Raw genomic sequence first — 19370 nt, forward strand, 5'->3', positions numbered from 1 at the left:
CTCTCTCAACTCTGTCCCCAACTTTGGCTTTGTGGATGTGGGATGGAGGGATCATTACAAGAAAATCGTTTTACTGGTTAGAAAGGGATAAAGAAAGGGGGATAATCAGAAGGGGGAATGAAGCATGAGAGACTACGGACTCTGAGAAACAAATTGAGGGCTTCAGAGGGGAGGGGGGTAGGGGAATGGGATAGGCTGGTGATGGGTAGTAAGGAGGGCACGTATTGCATGGTGCACTGGGTGTTATATGCAACTAACGAATCATCGAACTTCACATCAAAAACCAGGGATGTACTGTATGGTGACTAACATAATATAATAAAAAATATTATTATAATAAAAAAAATTACCAGACCTACCTTCCTACCCCTATTCAGCTTTGGGAAGCTGCAGAATTTCTTTTAATACGAGCGAAAAGATGTTGGGATCTCAAAAATAGCTCTCACACACTGTTATACAGCCCTTTAATTGAAAATCTAGAGATATGTGTCTTTGATTATACAGAGCAATGGCCCTTTATGAGTTATTTTGCTGTTGGGAACACTGACCACCCTCTCTGTGCCTTCTGTATAGACATTCAGATCAAATAGCTTGGCCAAATGTATTAGAGAAGTGCCTCCTGAACTTTAATGTTCATACAGATGACTTCATGATCTTGTTAATGTGAAGATTCTGATTCAATAAGGATGATGTGTGGTCTAAGATTCTGCATTTCTAACAAGCTTCTGGGTGATGCTGATGCAGCAAGGCTCTAGGTCCCTTCAATTACTGGAAAATGGGGTGGAGGAGAATGTGAGAATCACAGAAACTTAGGACCAGCAAGGACTTTACAGATTCCTCCTCCCCTTGTTAACAGTTAAGCAACCAAATCCCAGAGATGAGAAGTAACTTGCTCAAAACCACACAATGAGGTTTTGAGAGACTCTTTTTTTTTAATTAACATATAATGTATTATTTGCTTCAGGGGTACAGATCTGTGATTCATCAGTCATACACAATACACAGCACTCCCCACAACACATACCCTCCCCATGTCCATCACCCAGCTACCCTCTTAACATTCCACCCTGTGCCCTTCCTAAGACTCAGCTCTTCTGTCACCTCCCATCTGTGTGACCTCATTCGGGCCATCAAACCTCTGTGAGCCTCAGATTTCTCATGTGTTACATCGGGAGGATAAGGACGTTTGTTCCACCTCCCCTACAAGGTTACTCTAATGAAGTGAAACAATGCATGTGCGTGCCTTTAATTTAACAATACTGAGTAGAGCACTACAGGGTTTTCTGATATTGACCAGCTAAGATAACTAAGTGCTGGGCTTTCTATTTAGCTAATGGTAACTGTCCTTTTGAGCTGATATAGATAACAATAGGCATGGTACCTAATCTCTTGTTCTTCTCTTGTTAGACCAGATCCAAATTTTAGATGTATCTTGGCAGAGCTGAGCCAATCTTCCAAACAGCTGAAATAAGAATAATGAGAAAGACATAATTAGAAATAATATTTTTGAAATAAATTTCTCTTTTGGATGAAACTGCAGAAACAACTTACCCAATTTTCTGGAACTGTCCTTCTAAGTTGTTCCAAACATATCTTATTTTCTGTACTTTTATGCATCTCACCTGCAAAAGAAAAGTACTAAGAAAGTCTCTAGTTTAAGGATCAGTAAACACATAATAGTTCGGTGGCTAAAGAAGCATCTGGGGAAGAAGCAAAGATAGATCCCTAATAAACTTATTTAAGATGATCCTTTCCTAACTTACCCCAACCTTCCCTAATACACAAATGGCATTCTTTATTAGAAATGATCATTCAGTCGATGTGGATCATAGGCCTACTATATGCATAGCATGTGAATAAAATTCAGTCTCTGCATTCCACTATTTGATAATGCAAAAAGAGAAGAAAATGTTACAAAGGAGAAAACTAGGGACTCCTGGGTGGTACAGTCAATTAAGCAGCTGACTCTTGGCTGTGGCTCAGGTCATGATCTCAGGGCCCTGATCTCAGGGTCGTGAGATGGAGCCCGGAGTGGAGCTCTGCTCTGAGCTTGGAGTCTGCTTGAGATTCTCTTTCCCTCTCCCTCTGCACCTCCCTCTCCTACTCATGCATGCGTGCTCTCTCTCTCTCTAAAATAAATAAATAAATATAAATCTCAAAAAAGGAGAGAAAACGACGCCATATAATCAAACACATACATGTCAAAGAAATAAAAATACACTAAAGTAACATTTATAGTATTGAAATGCTGTAGAAATAGAAAGAGGGCAGATGATGGAAGGCATCGTGGAGGAACTGACATGTGAGCTGCAGCCTGGACGGGTTGGAAGCCTTTTGCTCAGCTGGGAAGGAAAGAGGGCATTTCAAAGAGATGGTGCACCAGTTAGCTGTGGGGAGGGGCAATCGAGCGGGCCTATTTGACTGCAGACTGGAGAATGAGGCTAGAAAGGGAAAGGTCAGAGTGTGTACAGCATTAAATGCTAGGAGGAGGTATTTAGGACATTTTCTTTAAGGCACTAGACTTGCAGAGAAAACTATAGAAGAGTCAATGACAGCGATGAGACAGGTCGCAGGTTCTGGAAGACGGTGAGGAGGCTCTTGCAAGGAAATGGGCTCCAGGAAGTGAGGGTCTGAGGGAGTGGGCAGCGAAAAGGAAAGGTAAGGTTAATGCTGATGGCAATTAGGCATTCTTGTTTCTGAATTTCTCTCCGTAACTTTATATGCAAATCTGAATCTCCGTCAAGTGGTGCCGTAGCTGAGTACAAAGAGAGACCGCGAGCCTGTCATACTGTTGTGGAGCGATGGTTACAACCTCATGCTGCCCGTTGAAATTAACTAAGAAGCTTAAAAAATACTAATGTCTGGGTTCCACCCCCAAGAGATTCTGAGTTCATTTGTCTGGGTTGCAACCTGGCCATAAATATTTTTAAATTTTCCTTAGATAGTTCTAATGTGCGGCCAACGTTGCGAAACGGGGTTCTACCCTTTGTAGCTACTCTGGTAATTGTGTCCTTGAGAAACTCAAGTAAATTTTTCTACACCTTAGTTGTCCCATGAATAAATTGAGGCAACTGAGCAGATAATCTCTAATTTCCACTGCGGCTCTTCTGAGTGTGTTCTATACCCATGAATAGTACAGTCCGTATAATTGTTAGATACATTCTAGAACCGGGAAGAGCATAAAGCTGAAACATAATAAGTGTTCAACACATTTTTTTAGTAAATAAGTGAATGAATGCTTTGTACAATCACATGACAACTAGAAATAGAGGTTAAATCCCTAAGCTGCAACACCTGGGTTACACTAAATGAATCTTAACACTGTTTGATAAATATCTGTGTGTGCCCATGGAAGTGCACACACACACACACACACACACACACACACACACACACACACATTCGTAGTTACCCAGAAAGAGTGTTAAATGCTGTATTTTTTATTTTACAGAATGGATTTATTTCAGCGAGATTGGTTGCAAAATCATTTTAAAAAATAAATCCTATTTTCTGATTGATTTTTAATGTGTAAAATTGGGGTGCACTGCCTCTGGGAGCGATTCTTCCTTCACAAGCTTCCAGTGGAAGTAAGGAAAGAGTGTCTGAAGGCAGTTGTGGACCACACTGGGACCTCACGCTTGCTGCCTCACACCTGCCATTCCTGTTCGGTCCCTGGAATTCTGCAAGCAGAGCTGGACTGTACTCACAGCCACTGTCTGTTGAGTTGGGGGCTTTTCACACATTCTCTTTAGTCTTTTTCATCATCCTCTGGCAGGAGAGGTATTACTTTCACCTTCACTTCTTCCTTCATCCCCGAAGTTCGTTTTGATTAAGTCATTTGCCCAAGATCCCACCTATTAAGAAGCAGGGGTCGAATTTGAACTCAAACCCAAAGGCTCCAAAGTCTAGTCTCTTAAAGGATATAATGTTCACGCGAGTCTTGGAAGAAGGGTTGAAAATTCGCATCACTGCCACAATTCAAGTTGCATAAAGTGAGGGTTGCCTCTTTTATGAATTCCATAGGTTCAAAAATCCAAGTTAGGACATTTTTAAAGGATGAGCCGTGGGAAAATGTGAGGCCCCTGCTCCATTAGGGAGCCTAAATCTAGAGGATGTGAAAGCACAGCCTGAGATTGAGAAGCTTATAAATCATAATAGACACAGAACACCAGCAGGTGACGGCAGCAATAACGGGGAATGAAGAGGTTGCGGGTAAATTTTACCTCAGGTCAGAAAATAGAAAGTTCCATTATCTCCTGATAATTTCTTGAGGCCATTCCTCACTGAGTAAGAAGGATGACCCCATCCCAGACCTTTCAAATATCTTTAACGTTCCCCAGCAGGAATCATGTCTGCCTGGAGTTTCCCTGCCTCCCTCTTCCCCATCAGAGGCTCTGGGCACCAGTAAGAGGAGGTGAAGTACAATATTTGCATGGGGTGGAGTTTATTTGCCCATTTCCTGGAACTTCAGACAGGAAATAGTAATTAGGACTTCAGGGGTATGCAGTGGGGTGATTTTCATCTTTCTGCTCAGTACCAGGAAGCTTGCCCCTCCTCAGGCTTCCTGCTCCTCATTTCTTGCTGGAACACGTCGTGAGAGCATCCTGTTTAACAGGTTAAGCACTGGGTTTTCCTTTTGCCTGCAATCCCACGATGATCCCTAGAGTCTCCTCTTGGCCTGCGTTTGTAAAGCTCACAGAGCTCTTTTGCTGCAGGTCTCCAGACTCTCCCTGAAGGGCCTTGTCATGTGGTACTGTTGCTCTCCTCACTGTCACCATCACTATTGTCACGGCCGAGCCTGTGGAACCTCCTCCAATTGCAGTGAAAGTTTCTGCCCTTTATGAATGTCATTCAGCACAGTTCACAAATCACCTTAATGTCCACCGTCCCATCTTAGGTTTACAACAGCCTGAGAAACAGGCACGGAAGGAGTCACTGCTCTCGTTTTCTAAAGAAGAAGCTCAAGGCTCAGAGAGGCAGTAATTAGCCAAACTCTCTATGCCATATGTGGTAAATGAAGATATCAAGCCTGGTGCCAGATCTTTCCATTTCAAGACCTCTGCCCCTTCTTTACATTTTGTTTATTTGAGCATTTCTTCATCTTGTTGTCCGCTTATTTGTCTGATGAAATTAAAGAAGGTGGAGGTCAATAATAATGTCAGGTCCATAAAATTGATTTGAGATGCCCACTTTTCCAGGTGAATAACCACCTGACACATTATGCAATCTGTTAGTTGAAGGTGTTTGACCTCTTTTGTTTTTGTTTGTTTGGGCAGTTAAAACAGCTGGGTGATAACAATTGACAATAGAGAAACCACTCAGCAATTCACTTTTATTATTTTTAAAAATTGGCCTTGAGCTCATAAAACTAAACAGCTGTCTACACATACGTAAATTTCAGAGAAAATAGTCTGTCTTATAAAATGTCTTTAATGTGAATGTTAACTAGTCATAAGCCAAGTAGTATTAATTTAATATGGAGAAGAGGGAGTAACCCAAATACATTTGAATGAGAGAACTCAAAATAAGGTCATTTTGCAGACATAAGCAAAGCCTCTGGGATGTTCTGGGTGATTACAGTCCAGTAAGGGAAACCCTGTTTCACAGGGTACCATACGGGGTCCGATGGTACTAAGAGCTAATGCGTACTGGGCATCTACTATGTACCTGGCACCATCCTGATCTCTGCATTCCTTCACTTATTGAATGTCATCAACGAACATTAGAGGTAGGCATTATCGTCATCATTTTATACATGAGGAAACAGGCTCAGCAGAGTTTAGAAATTGATCTAAGGCTGTACAGTTTAGAGGGATGAAGCTAAGATTTGAACTCAGCTCGTCTAGCTCCAAAGTACATGTTCTTTATAACGTTCTAGGTATACTGTAGAGAATTACATGGTGGCGGATCTAAACTTGTATTTTGGGGAAGAAATTTCTCTAGCGAAATTTCACATTTCTCTAGCATCAGCAATTACCATAATTTACTTACCTTTAGGTCTGGCTTTCTGATGGCTCTATTTATGATGTACTCCTCATCTGTAATGAGAGGGTGGCCAGGAGTGACACCAAATGCGCTGTTTAATGACGACAGGTAGACCCACATTACCTTTTTCCGTGAATAAGTTTGGAATTCATCCTGAGGAAATAGACACCAAAACCCCCGTGAAGTCAAGAGGAGTCATCAGACTAAAATGCAACCTAGGAAACATCATTTTAATATAATCCTGTAAGGTTATGGAGATAAGAAACATTCTACACAAAATTACATGCCCTTGAACACTAGTAGATAGAAAGCTTTGAAGGGAAAATCCTGTCATCATTTATTAAGGGATCTGGATGTGAATATGAGGCAATGGCACATGTAACAAAATTCAAGGGTAGGAAGATGGATTCTCAGAAAAGAGCTAGTTTTCCCTATTTCTCTCCAAGCCATGAGGCCACAGCTAGATGCAAAATTTCACAGAAAAAAAAGGAAAACAAGCAAGCACTCCAAAGGGTTTCTCCTAGTCTCGGAGGATGGGGAAGCCAGAACGATCAAACCATCCCAGGTTTTCCAGGCTTAACTTCAATTCTACCTCTTCTGGGACACCCCTATAACACCATCTTGTGGTGGGGGAAGGTGATTGGGGGGAGACTATCACTATCCTCAGTCTTAAAGATCCCAACTGCCCCCACTTTCTTTTATTATTATTATTATTATTATTATTATTAATTATTATTATTATTTTAAGATAGCCAACATATAGTACATCATTAGTTTTTGATGTAGTGTTCAATGATTCATTAGTTGCATATAACACCCAGTGCTCATCACAACACGTGCCCTCCTTAATGCCCATCACCCGGCTACCCCATCCCCCCACCCCTCTCCTTTCCATAACCCTCAGTTTGTTTCCAGGATTCCAGAGTCTCTCATAGTTTGTCTTCCTCTCTGATTTCTTCCCCTTCAGTGTTCCCTCCTTCTCCTGTGGTCCTCCACGCTATTCCTTATGTTCCACATATGACTGAAACCATATGATAATTGTCTTTCCCTGCCTGACTTATTTCACTCAGCATAATCCCCTCCAGTTCCATCCTAATCACTTTCTGCTTTGTATTCCCTTAGTTCATCAAGACCATCTGGAAGATAAGAACCATGCTTTATTGTCCCTTGTACCCCACCCATGTGGAGAACTGTGACCTGCCTGGTGAGAGTGAATGAATGGATGTTGGTCCATGACTGAATGCATGGATTGAAGGTGCCCAGATGTAATTGTCAAAAGGTTAGCACAGGTAGGACTGAAGGAGGTACCTCCCTGCATGAGCCTAGCTGAAGCCTCTTCCCTTGAAGTTCATGGCTGACTTCATCACAGAATAGAACTAGAGTGAGCAGCACTGGACTGAGTAACAGGTACCACAATGTGGTTGTTATCCGAACGGGTATATGCTATGCGTATAATCCACTAGGATTTTATTTCAGGAGCTAGGAAGGATGGCAAGGGAAGTCCAGCCTGGGAAACAATTTGATGCCTAAAGAATGTAGGTCAGAGCTGGTAATTATCTCCACCAAACCCATGTTTGCTGGGAAGAGTGTCCCAGCTGATGCTGTGAAAGGACAGAGAGGAGAAGATACACTCGTTGTTGGAGCTAATCTCACACTGATTCTCCTCAAGAGAAGCCCACCTCCATGGCTTTGCTCCTTCAGTTTCCTTAGCCTCGAATACATGTTCTTCTTTACTCTCTTTAAGCCTACATATAGGGGCGCCTGGGTGACTCAGTTGTTAAGCGTCTGCCTTCGGCTCAGGGCATGATCCTGGCGTTCTGGGATCAAGCCCTGCATCAGGCTCCTCTGCTGGGAGCCTGCTTCTTCCTCTCCCACTCCCCCTGCTTGTGTTCCCTCTCTCTCTGGCTGTCTCTCTCTCTGTCAAATAAATAAATAAAAATCTTAAAAAAAAAATAAGCCTACATATAGCTAGACCCTAACCCATCCTTTAGGGCCCAGCTCAAAGATCACATCATGGGAATCTCTCTAATTTCTCTTTCCCCTGAACTATCCGGGTACTTGAATCTCTACCTGTCACCTTATCACTCCTCTTGTACTGTGGGTAGTGACTGCATCTGATGGGTATCTGTGCTCAACCAGGCCTAACACAGCTTCTGAGAGACAGACAGAGGCCAAGTTAGAGAGAGACAGAGAGCTAGGGTGGAGGGGGAAGAGGGGAAAGCAAAGCAAAGGGTGTGGGGAGGGAAGGGGTGACAATGAGGGCAGAGAAGGAAAGGGAAGGAGAAGGGAGGGGACAGAAGAAGAGAAAGGGGAAAACAATAGAAATTTGAAAGTTAAGGAATTAATTCTAAAAACCAGTAACCTTGGCTATTACCCTCAGTAAATATATATATATATAACTATATCAAATTAAACCAGATTTGCATGACGTTGCCTTCAGAGCCTAAAAATGGCTGAATATGGCTGAATTTCTAATGACTGAGCCGCTGAACTGGTGGACAAGTTCTAAGTATTGCAGGATAGGCAACAATTCCATAGGACACACCTTGACATTGACGTAGTTCAGCATTATATGAAAGCCATTATATGGCTTTGCCTTTGACCACCTCAAAGGGAGTGTTGTTGTGAGAGGGTTTTGTTTGAATATCTAATAATAATAATAATAATAATAATAAATAGTTAACATTTATTTAGTACTTCTGTTCCGGGTCCTCTATCAGTGAGGCTCAGACCAGGCCAGTCTGATATGGGTAGTAAGGCCAGAACCGAGACCTGAAGCCAGGTCTTCCCACTCCAAATCTTGGCTCTTTCCTCTTTGTTTCAACAAGGTGTCCATGGTTTTTGGCTCATATATGAAAATCACCATGAAATCTGCATCATATAACAAATAGTGTCCAGTTTCTCACAATCTCTGCTCTCTTGGCAGCAGAGAATCTGATTCCTAAAACCAAGCTGTTGCCCTTGTGTGACAGCAAACAGACCTCTTGATTATAATGCCTAAAAAGGGAATGGCAAAGTGGAACACTGGAACTCCCAAGTTCTCCCAGGTCAGTGTTAATACAATGCACCGACTGCATGCCTTAGTCTAGATAAGTGTGAGACCAAAATTCATCTACATGCCTCCATCTTATTACATCACTTGTATCATAATTAAATCAAAGGTGTTTGGTTATACTTGCCTTTAAGTTTCTTTCTTACCATCCCTCTTACCTGCCAAACCCTATAACCCATAATTCTATATAATGCAAAGTATAAAACTTTTTTTTTTAAGGAGAGAATGCATGGGTGCACATGTGCGGCAGGGGGTGAGGGGGGAACAGCAGAGAGAGCTCAACCCCAGGCTCAATCTCAACACCTTGAAATCATTACCAGAGCAGAAATCAAGTGTCAAGTGTCAGCCGCTTAGCCAACTGATCTACCCAGGCCACCGATATAATGCAAACTATAATTCTAGAGATCCAGTAAAGATACCATAGTGAGCAACCATTTTTCTTAGAGTGGGTAATAATACCGATTTTTCTCTTGTTTACTGTTGTGTTAAACACTCTGTAAAATCATTCATTTTTTTAAAGAAATTTACCCAACCTTTGGTTGGGTAAAAAAAAAAAAAAGCAGGCAAAGAAATGGAGGGAAATGTGTCAGTGTGAGGTGGTCGTTCTGGATAACGCCATCAACTTCTCCCGGCTTTTGATTTGGTGTTGTCCAACATGGAAACAGCACAGGCCCCTTCCTGAGCACATCCTGAGCAGATCTCAGTTCTGAACCATCTTGAAAATCAGTGCAACTCTCTTGAGGCTCATTTTCTGCATCCGGCAAGTGGGGATGAGAACACCACATTTCATGGGTGCTTGAAGAATTAAATGCAATAATACATAATGCACGGGGTCCAAGGTCTGGCCCGTAGCTGAGTGCAACAATGCTCGTTGGCCTATGGCTCTGTGCCTTATTTTCTACAGCATGTTGTTCCTGAGATCTTCCTGTCAATAGGAGCTCGTTTTCCCTTTGAGGAAATGTGAGAGTCTCTGAGAGCCTTCCGATTTATTTTTCCTTTCTGAAGAAGAAGCAGTTTTACCTGGAAATGGCTATTCCACTTCACTGTTTCCCAGCTCTCTCAAGCAGTTAATGATCCATAAGAGACTTAAGGGTTCCAGAGGATCTACCACTTTAAATAACTGCTTTGTAATGCAAATAACCCAAACTGTTTGCTTGGCAAATCTGGAAGTGTAACGCGTCAAGTCTCATTGAGCAGGCTTTACCTTCTTTCTATCAAGAGAATTAACTAGCTCAGTCCCTGAATTCTAAGAGTAGAATTTAAAAGAATTCAGGAGTGCCTTTCAAAGAACTGAATGCACACAGGGGAGCTTTGTTTGACCTGGACAGAAAGGGGTGGGGGGAACCTGGGCACTTTTTATTTCCTGTGGCCTTGCAATTTCTGAACTTGAAACGCCAGGTTAACTTTTATATTTGCACAGAGTGAGTGGCCTTGCTTATCTTCTTACAACTTTTTGTAATACACACTTACCTGTTGGAATTTTAAAGTAGTGTAATGGTCACTTTACGTTCATGCCAATGCTGTGACTGACCTTGTGTAGGAGTTTGCTACGCGAAATGTACTTCTGAGCTTGCCTTCTTGCCAGGGCGTCTGGGTGGCTCAGTCGGTTAAGCATCCGCCTTTGGCTCAGGTCATGATCCCAGAGTGGACTCCCTGCTCAGTGGAGTGTCTGCTTTTTCCTCTCCCTCTGCCCCTCCCCCTGCTTGTGCTGTGTCTCTCTCTCTCTCAAATAAATAAATAAAATCTTTTTAAAAAATTAAAAATAAAAAAAATTTAAAAAGAAGAAGAAAAGTAACCTATTGCAAAGTTCCAAAGAGTTATTAGAATGTCACTGTTTTTCACTTGGACATGGATACATCACAATGTTCAGGCATAAACTCTAGCTAAGACGAAGTACTTAGAGGATTATGGATAAGGTAATAAGAGCTTACTTTTTTCAGGTTCTTTCTAAAACACGGTACTGCCTTTACAGACCCATGACTTTGGCAAAATACTATTCTTTCTATATCTAATTATCACTTTTTTCTTTCCTCTCCCCTTCTTGGTCGTATCCAATGATACTCTTAATAGCTTGACCTCATATTCCCAAAGTTGCTTAGCTGGAAAAAGTTGACATTGGCTAAAATGTAGGATTTAGTTATAAAATAGAGAAATAAAGTTCTGTGCATTGAAGAAATCTCACACTGATTATTGTCTCACTACTCTTGGGACATGTTCACCAAAAAAAAGGAGGGGGTGATGGTGGTATGGGGAGTGGACAAAGCAGGGAATTTATATGACAAAGCAAGGGCTATAACTATGTGTGCATAAAAAAAAAAAAAAAGAGGAAATCCTGAGCAATTCAGCATATACTTTTGGAGACATTAAATATTTTGTTTGTTTTTATGATCATTTTCTGAGGGAAGGATGGGCAGTGAGTTAGCTGACTAATTGTCTGAAATATCTGGAGATGCAGTGCATGGTAAGAAGTAACAAATAAAAAGTCAAAATTGGTTTTAAAAGTGTGTAGTAACCAAGGCCCATGGAATGACTACATGCCAGGCACGGATTTCATCAAAGCACCTTACACGTACCCTCTCATTTATTTCTCATGACAATGTGGCAGGTCCTATTGTTAGCCCCACTTAACACAAGAAGAGGAGGTGGAGGCAGAGTTGGGGAGTGGTAAGTAACTTGCCTGTTATGGACTGATTCCATATGTTGAAGCCCTATCCGCCAACGTGAGTGCATCTGGACAGGGCCTTCAGGAAGTAATTCAGATTAAGTGAGGTCATAAGGGTGAGGTCCTAATCTGAAAGGACTGGTGCCCTTATAAGACAAGGAAGAACCAGACCTCTCCCTCTCCCATGTGAGAACACAGAGAGAGGGTAGCTGGCCATTTGCAAGCCAGGAAGGTCTCACTAGAAACTAATCCTGCCAACACCTTGATCTTGAACTTCTAGCCTGCAGAACTGTGAGAAAATAACTCTCTATTGGTTAAGGCACCCAGTCTGTGGTATGCTATTATGGCAGCCTAAGCTAATACATTGCTCAAAGTAGGTCAAGAGCAGTACTGGGAATGAAACCCAGGCAGTCAGGCTCCAGACTCTACTCTTCCATCATTTTACACTATTGCTTCTGCAGAGTCTGCTCACTGGCCAGGGGATAATAAGATCTCCAGTTCCAACTCCAGTTCAGCTCTCGATAGAAGTTTTTCTTTCGCTGCTTACAGCTATGGGACACTAAACTCTTCTTTAAACTTCTGTGTGTTTCCATCTGTAAAATGGGGAAAAAATAATTTCTACCAGAAAAGACCAAATGAGGCAATGTATATGCCAATACCTTTCGAACTGTAAATCACAATACAGAATGCCCTGTATTAGTAATCACAACGGTAGGTACTGGCACAAAAATAAACACATAGACCAGTGGAACAGAATAGAAAACCCAGAAATAAACCCACAATTATATGGTCAATTAATCTTTGATGGAGGAGGAAAGAATATGCAATGAGAAAAAGACAGTCTCTTCAACAAATCGTGTTAAGAAAATGGAAAGCTACATGCGAAAGAATGAAATTGGACCACTTTCTCACACCAACCACAAAAATAAATTCAAAACGTAGGACCTAAAACCATAAAAATCCTAGAAGAGGGACGCTTGGGTGGCTCAGTTGGTTAAGCATCTGCCTTCCAATCGGGTCATGATCCCAGGGTCCTGGATCCAGTCCGACACTGGGCTCCTCGCCCAGCAGGGAGACTGCTTCTCCTTCTGCCTGCTGCTCCCCCTGCTTGTGTGCTCTCTCTCTCTGACAAATAAATAAATTAAATCTTAAAAAAAAAAATCCTGGGAGAGAGCACAAGCAGCAATTTCTCTGACATCAGCCATAGAGTAACAATTTTCTAGATATGTCTCCTGAGGCAAGAGAAATAAAAGCAAAAATAAACTATTAGGACTACATCAAAATAAAAACTTCTGCACAGTGAAGGAAACAATCAACCAAACTGAAAGGCAACCTAGTGAGTGGGAAAAGATATTTGCAAATGACATATCTGATAAAGGGTTAGTATCCCAAGTACATAAAGAACTGGTACAACTCAACACCCAAAAAACAAATTATCCAATTAAAAATGGGCAGAAGACATGAACAGACATTTCTCCAAAAAGGACATACAGATGGTCAACAGACACATGAAAAGATGCTCAACATCACTTGTCATCAGGGAAATGCAAATCAAAACCACAATGAGTATCACCTCACACCTGTCAGAACGGCTAAAATAAAAAACACAAGAAACAAGTGTTGGTGAGGATGTGGAGAAAAAGGAACCTTCATACGCTGTTGGTGGGAATGTAAACTGTGCAGCCACCGCGGAAAACAGTATGGAGATTCCTCAAAAAAATAAAAATAAAACTACTCTACGATCCAGTAATTGCACTACTGGGTATTGACCCAAAAAATACAAAAACACTAATTTGAAAGGATATATGCACCCTTATGTTTATTACAGCATTATTTACAATAGCCAAATTATGGAAGGAGCCCAAGTCTCCATCAATAGGTGAATTGATAAAGAAGATGTGGTACACACACACACACACACACACACACACACACACACACTGGAATATTACTCAGCCATCAAAGAGAATGAAATCTTGCCACTTGGAATAACATGGATGGAGCTAGAGAGTATAAGGCTAGGTGAAATAAGTCAGTCAAAGAAAGACAAATACCATATGATTTCACTCGTATGCGGAATTTAAGGAACAAAACAAACAAGCAAAGGGAGATGAAAGAGAGAGAGAGAATGAGAGAGACAAACCAAGAAACAGACTTTTACCTAGAGACAACAAACTGATAGTTACTGGAGAGGTGGGAGATGGATGGGTAAAATATGTGATGGGGATTAAAGCATACACTAAAAAAATAAGTAAATAAATAAATAGCCCTGTGCTATGAAGGATAATGGCTTAAAAACAATTTTCTTAACATAGAATCATTTCTGAAGGAGAGCCCACAGGACCTCAGGGTTCTCTGTCTGGATGTCTAAGGAAAAACCACGTTGAAATAGTGGGTGGGGGAATGCTATTCAGAAGAGGGAATGTGTACCTTAAAGAAATATAATACTATCTTCTCTTACTTTCTCAACCATGACCTTTTGCTTCAGCATCTTTGTAAGAAAGTGCTGGTAAAAACCATGAGACTATTTATTACAGATTAAATTCAATTTATTTAATTGAATTAAATAAATATTGAGCATCTGCTGTGGCCATGTACTAGATGATGTGGAGAGTGAAAAGTAAGCCATAGTACTGTCTTCAAAAAGCCTATAATCTAATAAAAGAAAAAAACTATTAAAAAAAACTATAAAATGCAGCACAGTGGGAAGAAACTCTGGATTTAGAGGGTCAGAAGGCAGGTGCAAGTTCTTTGTCCACACTATTCCCTTTTTCTGGCCCATTTCCCATTTGTCCCTCCCCACCAGCCACCATCACCTTTTGACTCATCATCCTTTGGAGCTTGGAAAGTCGTTCTTGACTTGGTCAAAGCCTTATCTTATAATCCTACCATAATCATGAACCTTTCCTAAGCAGCACTTATAACAATGGGATGTTTACATTTATTTGTGTAGTGATCTAATGAACTTCATGAGGTCAAGAACCTTGATTTGACTAATTGTTTTACCCCACCCCCACCCCCACCCCCACCCCCAGCCCATGAGCTACCACTGTGGCTGGCACACAACCTGTGCTCATCAAATTTATGAAGGAGGGAAGGAGGGAAAGAGGGAGAGAGGGGTAGGAAGGGAGAAAGCCTGGGTGACATTTACTAGGTTAACTAGTGTGCAAAGTGTTATCTGTATCCTCATCTGTAAAGTAGAGACTGATGATAATGCCCACTTCCCAGGATTGTTATGGGAATTATATGAAATAGTCAATGAGATGCTATTTTACAAAATGTGAAATGAATAGCATTTTAATACAAGGCAGATTGCAAAAGGCATTATAGCAGTCAGAGGTGAAAATACAGAGCTAAAAGAGAATGAAGGGGGTGCCTGGGTGGCTTAGTTGTTAAGCATCTGCCTTTGGCTCAGGGCGTGATCCCAGCCCACATCAGGCTCCTCCATTAGGAGCCTGCTTCTTCCTCTCCTGCTCCCCCTGCTTGTGTTCCCTCTCTCGCTGGCTGTCTCTCTCTGTCAGGTAAATAGGTAAAATCTTTTTAAAAAATAAATAAATAAAAATAAAATTAAAAAAAAATAAAAGAGAATGAAGGACAGGTAATTAACTCGCCCCCAGAATTGAGGCACAGAACGGATCAGCTATGGAGAAGGAGGTAGATGGCTGAGAGGTGAATAGGTTTTCATAAATAGAGGTAGAACAACTATTTTCTATATTCACTTTATAGAAAATGTGTGTGAGTTGACTCCTCACCAGAATGTCACTCTACTGGACAGGGATTTCCATCTGTTTTGGTCATAGCTGTGTTCCCAGTACCTATAACAATGTCAGGTCCATGACGGGTGCTCCAGGAAGTATTTAATGAATGAATAAATAACCGAATGAATTAAGAGGATAGAGAATAGCACAAGAAATGTTAAGAGTAAAAGCATAGACAAAAAGTGTCTAGCTCCCTTAGGAAATGGTGTTGATGTGAGGCACCTGGGCTTGGAGACACTGGGCTGCAGAGGAGGAGGGAGAGATGAGTCAGGGATCCAGAATATGCGAATACAAACAGTGGTGGCTAAAGAGCATCCCGGGGAGCTGGTAGACTTTGAATGCCATTTGCATGGCTGATTTGCAGGATTTCTGAGTTTTCTAACTAAAGCCCCTAGCACTGACATCTTTAGGAGAAACTGAAGGGAAATGTTCCCCATTAAAACACTGAAATGAAACACCCTGACTCAGCCTAGTAACCAATCATCACATTCTCCTCTGCACATCACGGGTCTTTGACAACATGTGACATATGACAGGGAAGGGGGAAAAAACCGCATCTGTAATTATAATAAAGATGAAAACTATGGAAATCATCAGAAGCATCTGAATTCAAAACACCAATGAATGTAAATCATGTTATTTGCATAGAAATGTGGTAACCCTACAGATATCGGTTAAAATTCAGAAGTAGATGAATAATGAATAAAATACCACTTTTAAAATTGTAAAATAAAAGTATAATTACTCTTGTATTTTGGAATAATCTCACTTTTTGATGGGCTTAATAAGAGATGGGGAACTGAAAATAAACTGAGTGCTAAAGACTTTTAGTCAGTACGTCATGCCCCCCCTTTTCTTAATGTTAAGAAATGACTACCTAATCAGTATCTGTGATAATGATCTGTAATCTTACCAGTGTGAGATTGATGATAAATACCAAGTACTGATTTTTTAATAACATGAAAAATAGACATACAACACATTTTCAGGTAGGAGTCTTCTTCGCCCTCCCTAATGGGAAGTCTTTATAGTGCAGCTATCATAATATAATTCAAATAAAAAAATTTTAAGGTATCATTTAATGCAAATAACCTAGCCACGACTTTTAAACTATTGGTGCTCAAAGCTTATTTTTATCTAAGGCTCAGATTGTTAGAATGTTTGATATAATTGAGTTCTTGTCTAATTACATAAAGACTAATTTAGAGCCTCATTTATTTGGAGAGTCTGTGGCATAGCAAATCCATTTAAAATGACACATAAGAGGAGGTAATTAAAAATTAAAGTTGATATCAAAATGAAAAAGGCAAGATTGAAGCTGGTTTAGACTCCTCTGATTAGTTGTAGAGGGCAGTGAAATGGGAGAGGGGCTTAAAAGGCTTTGAAAGAGGGGCGCCTGGGTGGCTCAGTCGTTAAGCGTCTGCCTTCAGCTCAGGGCGTGATCCCAGGGTCCTTGGATCGAGCCCCGCATTGGGCTCCCTGCTCCACTGGGAAGCTTGCTTCTTCCTCTCCCACTCCCCCTGCTTGTGTTCCCTCTCTCTCTGGCTGTCTCTCTCTCTCTGTCAAATAAATAAATAAAATCTTAAAAAAAAAAAAAAAGGCTTTGAAAGAGACAAAGAAAGAGGAGGAAGCTGGAACACAGAACCCTAAGGCACCAGTGCTTTTTAACATTTTTCCAATATGTATCCAGTTACAAAGTTGGCCAAATACAAGCAGGAGAGGTGACCTTACTGACCATGGATGAGTACTGGGGATTCGCAGGCACTAGACCTCTTTCCCATGGCCCCCACCCTGGAAGGGAATGCTCTCGGCTAACAAGGGGAGGACACAGCATCCAGACTAGCAGACCGTTCCATGTGGCGCACCTAGTCCATAGCAGGCTCTTCTGTAGAGCAAGCTCTCGGAGCTGCTACAGCAACGATACATACATGCACACACACTCACAACTCAAATGGTCTTCGATCATGTATTTTACAGTTTGCAAGGAGCTTTTCCATACATAAACTCACTGCATCCTCACACCAGTGCAAGCAAGAACAAGCACTTTTCTTAGGCCTATTTCCCAAGTGGAGAAATTGAGGTCCTGCAAGGTTAGGTAACACTCCCAAGGTTAGGTGTCACACATCTGGGGTGCTAGGACCTCTTGACTCTGAATCCCAAGCCGTACATTCATTCCCTGTTGGTTGACAATTTGTTTATTTCTCTTACTGGATGTTTCTTTCTCTTTTCTCACTCTTCATTTTCCTTTTACACACTTCCGCCTCCAGTTCTCTCATTTCCTCCCTTCCCTTACCATTTTCTTGCTCATTTCTTCCTCTTCCTATTTGTGCCTTGACTCTGCCAGCAATCTCAGAGAGTACAGCTTGGCCAGCCAGCCATTCCCAGACCCAAAGAGTCTGGTGGTACACTCTGAAAGGCAGAAAGCTTTTCTGTTCCAGAAGTTGTTTCCGCAGCAGCAAGAGCATTGCCCTCTGAGAACGATAGTAGAACTTGGGAGAAGGTGCCTCCTGTTTCGTGGTTATAAGACTTATTGCTATCCTCCCCTCTCGCAGCATTAAATAGTGTGTTTACCTAGAGAGTTTAAAAAGAAACTCACAGCCCAGCAGAGGTTGATTTATCAATAATTTGGTTGTCATTCTGGGTCATTTGGGCTGACGCATTGTGAGAAATGCTCACGAAAAGTCCGCCAGAGATGGGTCATTCTGTGAGACTGTATTATGATGCCCATCCACAGGAACAGCCACTTCAACCTGTCAGCCACCACATACTGATGGAATCCCCACCACATACAGGAACTAGGGATGCAGCAATTAGCAAAACAGAAATAATCTCTTCCTTGTGGAGCTGACAGTCCAGCAGGAACAGGAACAACACACATTGCCTAAGTGTAATGAATTTAAGGAGAAAATGTTAGCTGAGCCAATTCAGGGAAACTCGCCTAACACCAGGACCTTGTATTAACAGAAAGAGACAATGAGCTCTGAACAAGATGGCTGCATTTTTTTTTTTTACCCTAGCATATCTGCAGGATGCAACACACTCCCTCAAAGATCATGGCTTTCTGAAATCAGCAGAAGACAGCACCCTCCTCAGAGGGGTGCTCCCCATCTCCTCCCTACCCCTCTCCATCCCTTCCTGCAGAGTTGCTCCAGGGGGACTAGGATAGGTATGACACATCAGGACATGGGGGATGCATCCATGTGAATTTTGTAGCTTGGAGCCTGACTTAACTACTTCACATTACCCATTACTTTTAGCCATTGAGATGGTTATTCATAAGACTCACAAGTTTAAAAGGAATACCCTGTGAAGTAGGTCTTCTTAATGAGATCCCACAATACACAAATTATTGAGCTCTTGGTAAATAAATGCACGGCTGTGAGGGAACTTGCCGTGTGCACATCTACCCATAGCCATTCTGTAATGAGATGTCCAGGAGAAAGGGCCGTCAGATACACACTTACCGTTGTCCTCAGCAACACGACATCTGCCTCTTGCAGGGAACACGGGACACAACTTGCCCACACATGCCAAGCAGGTCTCCAGTAAAACACCAAGGGAAGAATCCCAAATGAGAAGATGGATCCAGCAAGACAGAGGGTTTTCCGGCAGCGCTGGGTCCGGTAGCCAAATATCTCCTGGGGAAGAACCAAAATGACCCCAAATGTTGATTAAGCACAGTAAATACCATATGAACCAATTGGGATTTTGGTGATAAAACTGGGGGCAGAGAGTGAAGAAGTTGAGGAGGTATTGAGAAAGTGGAGAAGAATCCCTAACGAAGTACCATGGGATTGCAGGCCTCCAGGAAGTCGCAATCAAACTGGGAAACTCAGTTTCTATAATTCAAGCACCTGGCTACCCTGTGCCAAACACTGTGCTAGGTGATACGTTATCTTTTTTTATTATCATT

General features: G+C 41.7%; 1 protein-coding gene across 1 annotated transcript in view; it reads right to left on the bottom strand.

Moving 5' to 3' along the window:
* The window catches only part of ATP13A4 (ATPase 13A4), a 124208-nt gene that overhangs the window by 73817 nt on the left and 31021 nt on the right, over positions 1 to 19370 (bottom strand). The window contains exons 2-5 of the mRNA XM_044384756.3: positions 18922 to 19095; positions 5992 to 6138; positions 1552 to 1622; positions 1382 to 1462 (exon numbers count right to left, since the gene is read on the bottom strand). Of these exons, the coding sequence (XP_044240691.2) occupies positions 1382 to 1462; positions 1552 to 1622; positions 5992 to 6138; positions 18922 to 19095 (473 nt within the window). The remainder of the gene's footprint in view (positions 1 to 1381; positions 1463 to 1551; positions 1623 to 5991; positions 6139 to 18921; positions 19096 to 19370) is intronic.

Source organism: Ursus arctos, unplaced genomic scaffold (genome assembly GCF_023065955.2).
Source record: "Ursus arctos isolate Adak ecotype North America unplaced genomic scaffold, UrsArc2.0 scaffold_4, whole genome shotgun sequence".
NCBI lineage: Eukaryota > Metazoa > Chordata > Mammalia > Carnivora > Ursidae > Ursus > Ursus arctos.